The sequence below is a fragment of the Lucilia sericata genome, unplaced genomic scaffold (genome assembly GCF_015586225.1).
Source record: "Lucilia sericata isolate MDLA Ls3-8-SP2 unplaced genomic scaffold, ASM1558622v1 Contig001692F_arrow, whole genome shotgun sequence".
Classification (NCBI taxonomy): Eukaryota; Metazoa; Arthropoda; class Insecta; order Diptera; family Calliphoridae; genus Lucilia; species Lucilia sericata.
Genome location: NW_023995602.1, coordinates 84,219 through 99,205, shown reverse-complemented (window position 1 = coordinate 99,205; position 14,987 = coordinate 84,219). Strand labels below are relative to the sequence as shown.

At 30.4% G+C, this 14,987-nt stretch overlaps 1 protein-coding gene across 1 annotated transcript in view; it reads right to left on the bottom strand.

Moving 5' to 3' along the window:
• Positions 1–13,833: 13,833 nt before the first annotated feature.
• LOC119612450 (transmembrane protein 177) overlaps positions 13,834–14,987 on the bottom strand; it is a gene marked incomplete at its 3' end in the record, with an annotated part of 58,519 nt that continues 57,365 nt past the window's right edge. The window contains exon 3 of the mRNA XM_037968255.1: positions 13,834–14,157. Within this exon, the coding sequence (XP_037824183.1) occupies positions 13,834–14,157 (324 nt within the window). The remainder of the gene's footprint in view (positions 14,158–14,987) is intronic.

The following is a 14,987-nucleotide window of genomic DNA, read 5'->3' as shown; positions in this document are numbered from 1 at the left end:
TCTTCTTCTTCTTCTTCTTCTTCTTCTTCTTCTTCTTCTTCTTCTTCTCTTCTCTTCTTCTTCTTCTATTCTTCTTCTTTCTTCTTCTTCTTCTTCTTCTTCTTCTTCTTCTTCTTCTTCTTCTTCTTCTCTTCTTCTTCTTCTTTCTTCTTCTTCTTCTTCTTCTTCTTCTTCTTCTTCTTCTTCTTCTTATTCTTCTTCTTCTCTTCTTCTTCTTCTTCTTCTTCTTCTTCTTCTTCTTCTTCTTCTGCTTCTTCTTCTTCTTCTTCTTCTTCTTCTTCTTCTTCTTCTTCTTCTTCTTCTTCATTCTTCTTCTTCTTCTTCTTCTTCTTCTTCTATCTTCTTCTTCTTCTTCTTCTTACTTCTTCTTTCTTCTTATTCTTCTTCTTCTTCTTCTTCTTCTTCTCTTCTTCTTCTTCTTCTTCTTCTTCTTCTTCTTCTTCTTCTTCTTCTTCTTCTTCTTCTTCTTCTTCTTCTTCTTCTTCTTCTTCTTCTTCTTCTTCTTCTTCTTCTTCTTCTATTCTTCTTCTTCTTCTTCTTCTTCTTCTTCTTCTTCTTCTTCTTCTTCTTCTTCTTCTTCTTCTTCTTCTTCTTCTTCTTCTTCTTCTTCTTCTTCTTCTTCTTCTTCTTCTTCTTCTTCTTCTTCTTCTTCTTCTTCTTCTTCCTCTTCTTCTTCTCTTCTTCTTCTTCTTCTTCTTCTTCTTCTTCTTCTTCTTCTTCTTCTTCTCTTCTTCTTCTTCTTCTTCCTCTTCTTCTTCTTCTTCTTCTTCTTCTTCTTCTTCTTCTTCTTCTTCTTCTTCTTCTTCTTCTTCTTCTTCTTCTTCTTCTTCTTCTTCTTCTTCTTCTTCTTCTTCTTCTTCTTCTTCTTCTTCTTCTTCTTCTTCTTCTTCTTCTTCTTCTTCTTCTTCTTCTTCTTCTTCTTCTCTTCTTCTTCTTCTTCTTCTTCTTCTTCTTCTTCTTCTTCTTCTTCTTCCTTCTTCTTCTTCTTCTTCTTCTTCTTCTTCTTCTTCTTCTTCTTCTTCTTCTTTTCTTCTTCTTCTTTTCTTCTTCTCTTCTTCTTCTTAATCCTTCTCTCCTTGCCCCCCGCCGAAGGTCCGCTTTCGGCCCCTGCCTTCCCGCTGTCCTCCCGTGTCCTTTGGCCCCCCTGCTCCTTTCTCTCCCTCCCCCCCTTTCCTTTCTGCCCTTAGTAAATGCCCTATACGCTGATGTTAATATTATTATCGATATATTATAATAAAATTCAGTAAAACACTAACAAATTTTTAAAAATAAGTAACAAAAGAATCGATTAGCGTGCTTTGGTGGTAGGCAAATAAAAGTCTACATAGCCGAATATACAACAATTTTGTTTCCTTTTTTCATCCCTTCTTGTTCATATTTTTTCATATACATACATATTTTTCTTTAATTTTTAGTAAAAAAATGTAACTCAAGTTTTGTAAAAATGTTGAACATACTTGAACCATAGAGAAATGCAGTAGTGAAACTTGTCATTATTTTTTTTTAACATAAAGTAGGCCTTTCACACATATGGTTGCTATGAATTCAACACACACCTGTGAAAGTTTCCCACAGCTATTTGAGAAATAATATCTAAATTAAACAAGTAAGAGTTGTATATTCGGCTCTGCCCTTCACCATGATGTGTAAAAAAAAAACGTCAATAAGAATTTTATAATCAGAATGTCCTGTGTACATAAAAGCCAAAAAGTATCAATCATAGAACGAATTCAATTTTATTTCTCTAGGTTCATGACAAAGGAAAAAGTATCCTTTTATATGTTCTCGCTAACTCAATTTCATGTTTCTATGTTCAATATGGTAGAAAATTCAAAAAGTATCTTTTCACTTAATCCGGACTCTAAATGCTTAATTTCATACAGAAATAAAATTTACCGTATGGTTATGTGCTTTGTTGTTATTTGTTTATTGTTCCTGTCTGTGCATGAACGAAAAGTCTAAATTTTTGATGAAATTTTCAGAGGTAGTCTCAGATATTTGTCCATATCATCCTTATTATTGGATCAAATTTAATAAGGATAAAAAACCGGGTTTTCGTACCATTAAGCACTTATAAGTCAGTAACATAGTTGAATCAGAACCGATTTGAAGTTTCTCCACGGATTTATAAAACAGAAGCTGAAGCCTTTATAATAACACTTGCCGTAGCCGGCGTTGTCCGGGTTTCTTCTAAAATAAAATTATTCTGTCTGTAATGACTATACTTTTTTTAATAGATGTCAAAATTTAGCTTATATCGATAAAAAAGTTATTCTATTTTTCTGCATTTTGTTTAATACTTAAAGTTAGTTTCTGGACAAAAATATCCCTTAAAAATTTACAAATTGAAAATGAGCTTTAATTTGGAAATTTTGACCAATTTTTAGAAACATTTAAGAAACTTTTTTTTAGAAATTATACTTAAATCAGCATTCTCAATCACTGGCAGGGAACTAAGCACACTTTCAAATTAGTTGTTTTATTTTTCTCATGTGCAGTTGATTTAAAGAACTGTTCAGTTTAAATTCGGTCACACTGTACTTTGAATTGTAGTGCCCCTGGTGTATAGAGACAAAAGGCTTCGGGGCATTTTATTAACTACAAAAATACCTACCATTAACCGTACAAAATTTCAAGCGATTTTCTTTCTATTTGAAAAAGTACAGGCAATTGAAGAATCTCTGAAACCATTATGAAACATTCTGCACAAAATTATGAAAAATTTGGAAGATTTCAAATTCCTTTAAAAATAATAAAATTAAGTTTTTTTTCTGTTCTAAAAAATATGAAGTATGTCGTTAGATGTACAAAGCAGATACCAAAATAATTTTACTTATTAAAATATCCACGTCTTCGGAATTTGTAAACGGTAAATGGAAAATGTGTGCTGGAGTTATTTAAAATTATAATTTAATTTGAAAAGCTTAGAATAAATACGGCGCTACATACAGAAAAAGTTGTGCAGAATTTTTGGTTGATAATTTTCTAAAAGTATAAAAAGATATCAAAAGACCAATTTATCCAAATTTTATATGAACAATGCTTTCTAAGCATCGTTCGAGAGGTCTACCTATATAAGATTTGCAAAAGTGCTGTCTTTCGGGACACTCTAATGAGTAGTCAAATACATATCTTCATGGTTTTTTAGATTTGAGCTGCATTTGAAAAAAGGCAGCCGAATTTATATCAAGATAATTTTTTGATGGCATATTTACCTGATCATAGATTTTATCTCGATTAACAATAAATTAAAATTTTTATATAAAACTCGATTTGTAATGAAAATATGAGTGATTGCGGATCTTTATTGTTTTCTCAAATTGAGAGTTATTTAAAGTAATTTTTTAAAGAGTTATAAAAATAGAAATTCTAAGGGGAGACATGAATGATTTTCTAGATAGATTTAGGTGTTATAAAAGAAACCACAGCCAATTTAAAATTCGAATTTTCGTGAAAATGTAATATGAATATATTATTTTCCCAATTTTAGAAGCGGTTTTTGTTCAGTAATTTTTATTCTGCATACAAATGTCGATTTTGGATAATATATTAAATTGAATACAGATTTTTATTTTACGTAATCCTAAAGTTAGTTAAGGATCTACAAACATTTTAGAGTTTTCATATAAAATAAATTTTTGATTAAAAATTTAACTTAATAATGATTCTCATAGTATATATATCATGATCTTTAGCATCATAAATGTAACATAAAGTGGACGGAAAAAGGTCATTGCATTTTATTAAGATCACAACAAGCCCGAAATTAGTGCTATACTTGTATTTATTCGGATTTGGTGTATTAAACATTCTCTTCTTCAAACACTGTATGTTGCCAAATTTCTTGAAAATCGGTTCATTTTTTTTATGTTTAGCCTAGAAATTTGGTGTTATAGCAGTTATTCAAAAAGTGAACATAAAAATGTGCGTATCATCCAATCAATATCAAATAGGGTTTTTTATACCCTCCACCACCATCAGTGGTGATAGATGGTACATATACCGTGTGTAACACCAAGAAATATTCATCTGAGACCCAACAACATATATTTATTCTTGATCCTTATGATATTCTGAGTCGATTTAACTATGTCTGTCCGTCCGTCTGTCTGTCTGTGTAAAACACGCTCACGTTAAAACGAAGCAATAAAAATTCACGAAATTCACCCAAAACATTCCTTATTATCCGGTCCAGTTTGGTATTAAAAATCAGTAAAACCGGTTCACGATGTAAAAAATTATGATTAACATATATTAACATATGTTTAAAATGTTTATTATTTTTAGATTAAATGAAATGTAAATAAAATTAACAAGTAGGAAAGTATAGTCGGGCATGGCCGAACATATAATACCCTACACCATGAGTATATTTTTAAAATTTTTATTTTTCATAAAGAAACTTTTATGTTGATTTTTTCCTTAATTCCAAAGTATTTAAGCAGTTTATAGATAAAAAAACTAATTTCCTAAATGAGGCTTTATATAGGAGTATAGGTCAAACATGGGCAGATCCTCATTAAATTTGGGAAAAGGATATATTTTTAAATAATAGTTAACTATGTTGAGTTTCATTGCGATACAAATGGTTACAAGTCAATTTTAGACGTTTAAGACATTTTTTGAAGGGGGGTTTGTATGGGGGCTAGGGTCAAATAAGGGCCGATCATTTATACTTATATAAAACTTATTATTAGAGAGATAATAAAGGGCATAAAAAGCCCAAATCGGGAGGTACGGTTGTATGGGGGCTAGGTGAAATAATGGACCGATTTCAACCATTTTCCTTGTGCCAAAAAATATGCTTGGTCCAAATTTCATCAAATTATCATTGATCATTTATACTTATATAAAACTTATTATTAGAGAGATAATAGTGTATTTGACGTAATTATGGCATAAAAAGCCCAAATCGGGAGGTACGGTTGTATGGGGGCTAGGTGAAATAATGGACCGATTTCAACCATTTTCCTTGTGCCAAAAAATATGCTTGGTCCAAATTTCATCAAATTATCTTGAAAATTGCGGCCTGTACCTTGCACAAGGTTTACATGGACAGCCAGCCGGACAGACGGACGGACGGACGGACGGACATGTCTTAATCGACTCAAAATGTGATTCTGAGTCGATCGGTATACTTAAAGGTGGGTGTAGGACCAATATTTTTGTGTGTTACAAACATCAGCACAAACGTATAATATCCTCCCCACTATAGTGGTGTAGGGTATAAAAATTTCAGACTACCTTGAAAAAAATAAAGTTTTTTCCCCAATTCTTAAGTAGTTTTCTCAGAAACTACCAAAGATATTTCGATGAATTTTGTCACACATTTTTTTTTGTGCCAGGGATCAAGTATGTTCAAACTCATAACAATTGATCCAATATTTTCCATAGCCCCCATACAAAGGTGTATATTCCCGGATATAAGTTTATCGTTAATAACTCCCTCAAATATATCGGTATCAACACTAAATTTTGTACATCAAAATATAATATGAATAGAAATCATACTACCAACGTAGATCTCAGTCGGTCCACAATTGGTCATAGCTCCCATGTAAGGTCCACTTCCAAAAATCAGCTAAACACACATATTTCATTGACAAATAAAGGTATCTTGATAAAATTCGAGCTGAATATGTTTTGTGTACATACAAATAGTTCTAACAAATTTCTTTTCGGATCGGTCCATTATTAGTCATAGCTCCCATATAAGGCCCACTTCCGGAAATCACTTAAACGCACATATTTAATTGTCAAATAAAGGTATCTTGATAAAATTCGACACAAATATGTTTCGTCTATATATGAATCACTCCACGAAATTTTTTTCGGATAAGACCATAATTGGTAATAGCTCAAATATAGGGTACACTTCCGAAATTCACATATTTCATTGTTAAATAAAGCTATCTTGATAAAATTCGACACAAATATGTTTTGTGTACATACATATGAATCACTCTACGAAATTTTTCTGGAGAGGCTCGTAATTGGTCGTAGCTCCTATATGAAGTCAAATTATCTAAAAATTAGATGTTAAATGGGTTTTAATAAAAAGTAGCTTGCTGGTGGAGGGTATTTAAGATTCGGCATAGCCGAATATAGCTCTCTAACTTGTTAACTTCTGAGGTTAGACCTATTAAACGCCAAATTTTAAGTAAATAAGTTTATTAGTTATGTAGTAAAAGAGTAAAAAAGAGTTTCATATATATTTATTATAGGTTTTGAAGATGTAATGTGTCGTACTGTTCATTCCACAACATTCATTATAACAGATTTCATGAAAATCGGATCAGTAGTTTTTTGTATGCCTGAACGTAAATTTGGTTTAATGATTGTTTTACAAAAAGTTGGTGAAAAAAGGGGCTTGGCTTCCGATCCTGATCCTGATCAGACCTATCGGTTCAGTAGTTTTCTGTAAGTCTCGAATTAAAATTTTGTATAACAATTACATATATAGACGTCAAATCATTATTTTATTTAGCCTATTGTTCTACTTTAGAATAGAACTATTAGTGTTCTAAATTTCATGTAAATCGGTTCAGTAGTGTGTCCGTGAAAGCGTATCAAACAGACTTTCATATAATTATAGGTAAGGGTAGTTTTATAAAAAGAGGGCGTAGAAAGGGCGCGGCATCGGATCAAGTTTTTATATGTAGCCTATAGTTCTTTCCAAGCTATACCTATCGGTACGGAAAATTTCAGGTTAATCGGTTTAGCAGTTTTTGCATACTGTGATTGCAAAATTGGTGTAATAATAGTTACACAAAAAGTGGGCGTAAAAGGGGCGTGGCATCCGATCAAGATCTTATATAGCCTATTGTTTCTTTTGGGGTGAGACCTATTAGCGGTCCAAATTTCATGTAAATCGGTTCAGTAGTTTTGCCGTGAAAGCGTAACAAACTAGCAGTCTGTTTTATATATATATATATATATATATATATATATATATATATATATATATATATATATGTTATGAAACCACTTAAAACCCGAGCAACGCCGGGTAAAAAAATCTATATCTATATATATATATATGTATATATCTATATATATATATATATATATATATATATATATATATATATATATATATATATATATATATATATATATATATATATATATATATATATATATATATAGATATATACATATATATATATATAGATATAGATTTTTTTACCCGGCGTTGCTCGGGTTTTAAGTGGTTTCATAACATTATACTTAAGTATTCTCCCCTTTCCCTTTCTTCTTCATGTTTGAGAAAATGCTAAAGATCTCTTTATGAAGAAATTCATTATAATTTGTTTGTGATCTTATAAAGCTACAAATGAAATTTCATTAAAATTGAACAATACCAACACAGTTCCAAAAATACTACCCATACCCTTATTCCCCATTGAATTACCCAAATTTATGTATTTTGTTTAATAAATTTTGTATCATTTCATTTATTAAAAAAATTATGTATCTCCCCTTTCTTCCTCCCTTTTCCTCTCTAATGATGTTTTGCAAAAACTCATTACTTACTATCAAAAGTACTTATTTTGGCGGTTTTCACACATTTTTTTGTCTATAACGCCCGCCAAGTATAGATCTAACTTTGTTACAAATTTTTAGAAAATCGGTCCAGTCGTTTAGGCGTGATTGACGAACAAACAAACGAACAGACTTACAAAGAGATTTATATTATATATTAGGAATTAGGTTTTTAGGATTAGGATTTCATACAGCGACATTTAAAATTAAAGTCAGATAGGACATTAAAATTTGATGTCTTTTGGAAATTTTATATAGCAAACATCGATCTAGCCGTTTAGGCGTGATTGACGAACAAATAAACAAACGAACAGACTTACAAAGAGATTTCTAATATATATTAGGATTTGATGTCGTTAGGACATTTTATACAGCAAACATAAAATTTCTTTTTTTACCCGTTTTTGTCCCCATTGGGTGGGCTTCCAAAAATGCATATTTCCGATACTATAAAAAGCGCAGTTGATATAGAACAGATAAAAATTAGTCTCAAAGCACAAAAGTACTAATTTTGCCCGCTTTTCCCCCTTTTGTCATATTTCTGATACTTTAAAAAGCTTAATGGAATATATTTTGGCTTAAGCAAAGACAATAATTGGTATTTATTCTTAAAAGTACTAATTTTGACAGCTTTTCACCCATTTACCCCCTTTTTGCGCCCTCCTAGTCCAAGGTTTGAAAAACGATATAATCGGTCTAGCCGTTTAGGCGTGATTGACGAACAAACAAACAAACGAACAGACTTACAAAGAGATTTATAATATATATATGTATATATGTGTATGTATATATATATATATATATATATATATATATATATATATATACATACACATATATACATATATATAAATAACGTGGAGAGATATGTGTGAATTTCATCAGCAAACATATTTTTTATTTTAATTTTGCACCCATGCCTATTCATGAGAAAAACGCAACTTTGATTTTTAAAATCCGTTAGCAATTGACGACGTTATTGATCTTTTCCTTAATACAAAATTGTTCATAAACTAATTTTCTGAAGGATGCTTTATATGGGAGATAGGGTTAAATATAGGCCGATCCTCGAAAAATTTGGAGAAAGGATTTAAATAAAAGTTATTTATGCTGAATTTCATCGTGAGAGGAGAATTATGGAATTCAAGTCATTTCCTGAAGGAGGGTTTGTATGGGGACTAGGGTCAAATAAGGTCTACACAATACAAAAATCGGTATAAATGGGTTTGCTGTAATCTTTAGTGATACTGCTAATTCTTCACACAGTACGGTATTATTTGACCCTAGTCCCCATACAAACCCTCCTTCAGAAAATTACTTGAATTCCATAAAAATTGATAATGTGAAAAGAAAAAAGATTTGCGTATTTTTACACACTAATCAAACAAGCAGTTCTCCATTGAATGTTTTGTTTTTTTTTTTTTTTTTTTTTATTTTAATTTTTCATAAAGTGAAGTCAATTCAACAGCTGATGACAATTTTTTTTTAGGTAGACGCAACTGATCTAAGTATCTCGTGTGGTTGAACTTCAGGCGGTTCACCATACATATAACCTTCCTTGGAAGAGTAGAATCACTAAACCAAGGTTTCACGTTTACACGTTTTTTTGAAAACAGAAAAAAAGAGAAAGAAAGAAGGAAAAGAAAAAAAGAACCGAAAAGAAAGAGATAAAAAAGAGAAAAAAATAATAAAAATGAATGAAAATATCTATTTACACCAAACACTTTAGTAAAGACCACAATAAAAACATATGTTTCGGTGGTCTTCTCCAATGATTGACAATGTTACTGAGAGTAACAGCAACAGAAGAAGTAGTCGCAACTGTAAAAGTACACCATTTAGAGTTGCAATCATAAGGTGAAGTCAATTCAACAGCTGACCACAATTTTTTTTTAGGTAGACGCAACTGGCGGCAGCCGTGTTCTACGTTATGGTCAAATTTTCAGATCTAAAAAAATTAATAAATTGTATTATATTTACGCTGTGTACATAATGTGATTAACTAACAAAATTATGTTCCGGAACGCTTTTTATATCAAAATCCATATGAGGTATTTATCCGTCCAGCGGCAGCTGACTACAAAGTGTAAATCTTAAAAATTACTCCGCCGGAGTAGAATTTTCCATTTACAACTTTCATTCGGTATTTATTTTTCCCACAAATTTTTACATTTGTATGTTTATTTTTCCCAAAAATATTAATTTTACATAATTTTGGTCACAAACTTAGGTTTTACAAAATTAATCTGCCGGAGAAGAATTTCTCATTTGGAACAAACATTCTTCCACTCATGGTAAATTTTAATATTTTATGTGTATTTTTTATAAAATATAAAAATTTTACAAAATATTTTCATTAAATGAATTCGACGCAATTATTGTTTTTGACATCAGTGCGTACCAAATGCAAAAACAAATTACATGGAAAATTTTGTTGTTGCCGAACTGCCACCACCTCATCTGAATTCGCCTTGGTACGATTAAAGATATATTAATTATAAGGTAGTGTTATCAGAACAGCTGATCGTTTTTTGCTATTATGTTCATTTTTCGCCGTGGTGTATAATTATTGTCAAACATTGTTTACATTTTATGAATGTCAAACTTTGTTTTCATTTTGTTAATGTCAAACTGGTTTCATTTTGTATATGTGAATTTTGTGATTGAAGTGAAATTGTGTGATTAGGGTATATTTTTGTGAGCGGGTTTTTGAGATGATAATCAAATGCCAATTAATAATCAGATTAGTTAATCTAAAAATAAATTAAATCTTATGTTAATCCTCTTTGATGTTTTTGAGTACAAGATTAAACTTCGCAGTGTTGCCGTACAAAACAACAGAAAACTTCACTGTTTGTTATCAAAACAATGCATATTTTATAAAAAAGAAGAAGACAATTGTAAATTTAATATGAAAATTAATGAAAACTTAAATTAAAAACAAAAAAAATGTATTTTGAAGTGTCTATAAATTATACTAATCAAAAAATAGAACATTTTAATGTTTATATTTATAAAAATTGTATTAATTTTTTTGCGTCAGCTGTTTACACTTTTGCATTTCGTGCTTAAGATTAAACCACCTCCATTGGGCGCTTAAAATTGCAAACAAAATTAACTAATTGAGTACTCAAAAACATCTTTCGAGGATTAATTTTAATTTAATCGCTAATCTTTCACCTAAAGATTGGCCCTAAAAGTTTAAATATTATAAATATTTTTTGTTTAATATAAATTCGCTTTGATTTATTTGTCAGCTGTTTTTGAAATTTTTCCCTTCCAGCCAATTCGCCTTCAAGTACAGACGCAATGTCAAACTACATATAAAAAAAATATAATCGATGACACTACCTTATAAAATTAATATACCTTGGTACGATTGTAGAAAACGCAACAGGGGCTGGGGCGCTAAAATTTTCCATACTTATTTCGGCAGAAACAATAGCGCTTTTTAAAAACTATTTTGATAGGAAAACATATTTTTTCAATTGTCTGTATTTCTTTTAAATTTTAGTTTTAAGTGTTAATAACAGTATCATCAGTAATCACAAAGGTTTATAGTTAAACACTTCTTTATATTGTTTAACTGGAAAACATTATTATTAATTATAAAATAATAATAGCAAATGTTTTGAAACATTTATTTTTGTTGCCATATATTTCCTATAAATCTTTCCATGTGATGTTTGTTTGTATTAATTGCGTGATTTCGTTTTTCTTAACTCGTTTATGTACCATTTTTAGAAATGGCGGCCAAAAATAATTTTTTTATAGTAACTGATTTTACTTGTAACTTATTTAAAAGTAAATACTAGAAAACACCGGGAGCCAAAACATTACAACTGTATTTCAACACTATCACTTGATCACGAACTATCACTTGATCGTAAACTATCTATTTTGCTTAACTTTCTTAGCAAATTTTTAAATTTTTAATGATTATAACTTTTCGTTTTATAAATATTTTAAGAAAAAAAATGAGCGAACTAGCATTGGGGGGCGAGGCAACTCCCATACTAGTCAAATTCTAAAATTCGTATATCTGGGAAATTGTAACAACTATAGTACTCAATGGCAACTTTGACATTGATATGAACAATTTGGGAAAAATGCGGCAACTATCAATGTGTGCATGACATCTCTCATATAAATTAAATACAAAAGTTTATATATCTGGGATACTTAACAGCTAGAGTCACCAAATTTTGTGTAATTATATTCTTATTAATATAAATATTTAGGACATGAAAATACCAAATATAGTAGGCGGAACAGCAATAGAGGGCGGAGTTGCACATAAAAACATATAAAACTGTTGTCAGCCTTATAAATTATATTTAAACACGGTTTGCTTAAAAAATTCAATCTTTAGCTCCTGTGAATATTAGAAATTTTTAGGAGGGCCAAAAATGAAATTTTCTTGCAATATTAAAGTTAAAAAGGTTGTTTTTAAATATAAGTTGTAAACTAAAAGTAAAAAAACAACATATTGCATAAGAAACAAAATAATAAAACTTCACTTTATACTAAAATTCAACTAAATACGAAAAAGTTAACTTAACCCTCCATCATTTTTTTTTTCAAATGGGTAGATTTTTAAGTTTTTAGCCATAATTGAAGACCAAAGTCCCACCTACCAATACCTGGGAAGTGATACTATTTTTCTGAAAGGTAGATATGAGTAGAACAAGAATCTATTTTTAAAATTTGACAAAAACCTCCAAAATCTTTAGATACTAGTAAAACCGAGTTTTCGTACCTTTAAGCATATGGGCAATTTCATGTCAAGTGACCCAACTCAAAAAATCGATTTGACGAAATTTGCACTAAGGTTAATACTATTGGATAGTAAGTCAGACACAAATTTTCTGCTCTATCGGTCAAGAACTGCTGGACTTAGAAGAAATAGCTATCTGAACTCCTTTGGACAATTTTTGCTAGGACCAATAGGAGAAAAGTTACACTCATTTGAATAAAACCCGAATTTCCCAATATATAAATCAATAACTTTGTTGAATATCAACCGCTTTTAAGTGATCGGATTTAGAAAGCAGAAGCCATTATAATGACATAGTAAGTACCCTACAGAAATATGTGTATTTTTGATTTTATTTTTGCACTGTTTTTGAAGTTTGGAGATGTTTTTAAAAAGTATTTTATATAGAAACTGTACTATTTATTAATGTTCATGAGTATAGCGCAACGTTTTTTTAAATCCATTAGCAATTGACGACGTTATTGATCTTTTTTTAATACAAATTTGTTCAAAAACTGATTTTCTGAAAGATGCTTTATATGAGGGATAGGCTTAAATATGGGACGATATAAAGGAATAATTTATGTTTATATAAAAGATATTTACATAATTAAGAGAATTGTGGAATTAACGTAATTTTCTTAAGAATGGTTTGCGTGGGGACTAGGATCAAATAAGTTATGTCATTACAAATGCCCCAGCTTTTACTTTCTAACCCCCTTATTCACAAACAAAATTTTTATTATATAAATTGTTTAAAGATTAGATTTTGTATGGAAATTTTGTTTTATAAACCTTTTATAAAATAAAAATGTTGTTTGTGAATATCGTTAGAGATTCAACTAAGTTACTAACTTATAGGTACTTAAAGCTACAAAAGATCGTCTCTTGCTCTACTCGGATTCACCTTTCAGAAAAATAGTATCACTTCCCCAAGAAATTCTTATAAAAAGAATAAATGGTTTCGAAAATGATTTAAAAAAGTTTGGATGGTGAATAGTCGCGAAATTGGGAAATTATTGGTGCATTGTGAACGTCGCACAGTGGTATAAAAATAAAAAAGAGGGAATAATTCTGTAACTTCTTAACGGTTTGTCCGATTCTAATGAATAGGACACATCAGGTATGTAAAATTTTTAAAACGATCCCCTTTCATCGTCTGTGTTCCGATCGCAAAAGAAATGACAAAACATCGTCGTAGATATCAATTATTTCTTATAGCTAGATATTCGCATTTGAAAATATTTTTTTTGAAATCAGCGGTTCCAACTATTTCCCGATTTTCTTTGGTTCTATTTTAGTCGCTTAACAACAAATTTATATATCGAACAGTGAAATAATTTTTAAAGATCATGACTGAATCCAAAGCATTTTAATTTAGAAAATCAAAAATTTAAACTCGTCAATACTTCCTCGTTTGTGAAATTTCAATAAAATCGGACAGATCGTTTGGAACTTACAGAATTATTTCCCTCTTTTTTATTTATATACCACTGTGCGTCATCTAAAAGTTTAATATGTGTAACATTTACTTACGATTAGTGGTCTCCGCAAAAGATTTAAACTTTGATTTAAGTAGTGACCAACAGAATACACCATTAAAAACGAAACTGATGGAAACAACGAATTCATTAAAACGTGATTAGTTTGAAGTTGAAGAAGCGTTTTGCAAAGTCCAAATACTTGTTCATCATTTGTTAATACCAGAGCATCCCCTAACAATTTGCCGGATTCAGTATTCCAATTAACTTCGTTACCACGATAACAAACGCCAGAATTTTTAATATCTTCAACATTACCAATAGCATAGTTAAAGGGAATTCCCATAATTGCACCAAACTTCGTTTTTGTGGATCCTGGAATATTAAAATATCTTCACGTGAATATAAAACTTAAATATGGGCCTAAAAGTTAAGAGCCTATTAGTACCAGTACAGTTGTCCTTAGTCTTAAATTGAACGGTCGTGTTTATATTTATTTTCACATTTATTTCATATATTTAACATCTGTGGGTTTAAATAAAACAAATTTTTTAAAAATTTTCATAGCGGATAGACACCTAAGAAACAAGTATGAAATTATAGTCGGCCGACCATATAATACCCTACATCTGTTACAAAAATAAAATGTGATTGAGTTTTCATAATAAAGCATTTTAGTTGAATTGTACCTTGCCTTGAATTATACTTAAGCCATTTATTGTTGAACAAAGTTGTGGACATTGAAGTCAAATTTTGAAGGGGGATTTGTAAAGAGGATATTCATGAAAGTCATCAGCTTTTTGTCGAGATACGAGTATATTAAACATAATTATGAACTTAAAATCCCTATTCGTCGGGTTCAGTTGTATGCGGTCTAGGTGAAATAATGGACAGAAGTTAACCATTTTCAATAGGCTTCGTCTCCGTTACCATAGAAGATCATGTGCCAAATTTCATTGAATTGTCTTCAAAATTGCGACCTGTAGTTTGATTAAAAAGTTTACAACCCCTATTCGGGGGTTCAGTTGTATGGGGGCTAGGTGAAATAATGGACCGATCTTAACCATTTTCAATAGGTTTCGTCCCTGGGGCAATAGAAGATCATGTGCCAAATTTCATTGAATTATCTTCAAAATTGCGATTATAAGGTTTACATGGACGGACGGACGGACATAGCTAAATCGACTCAGAAAATGATTCTAAGC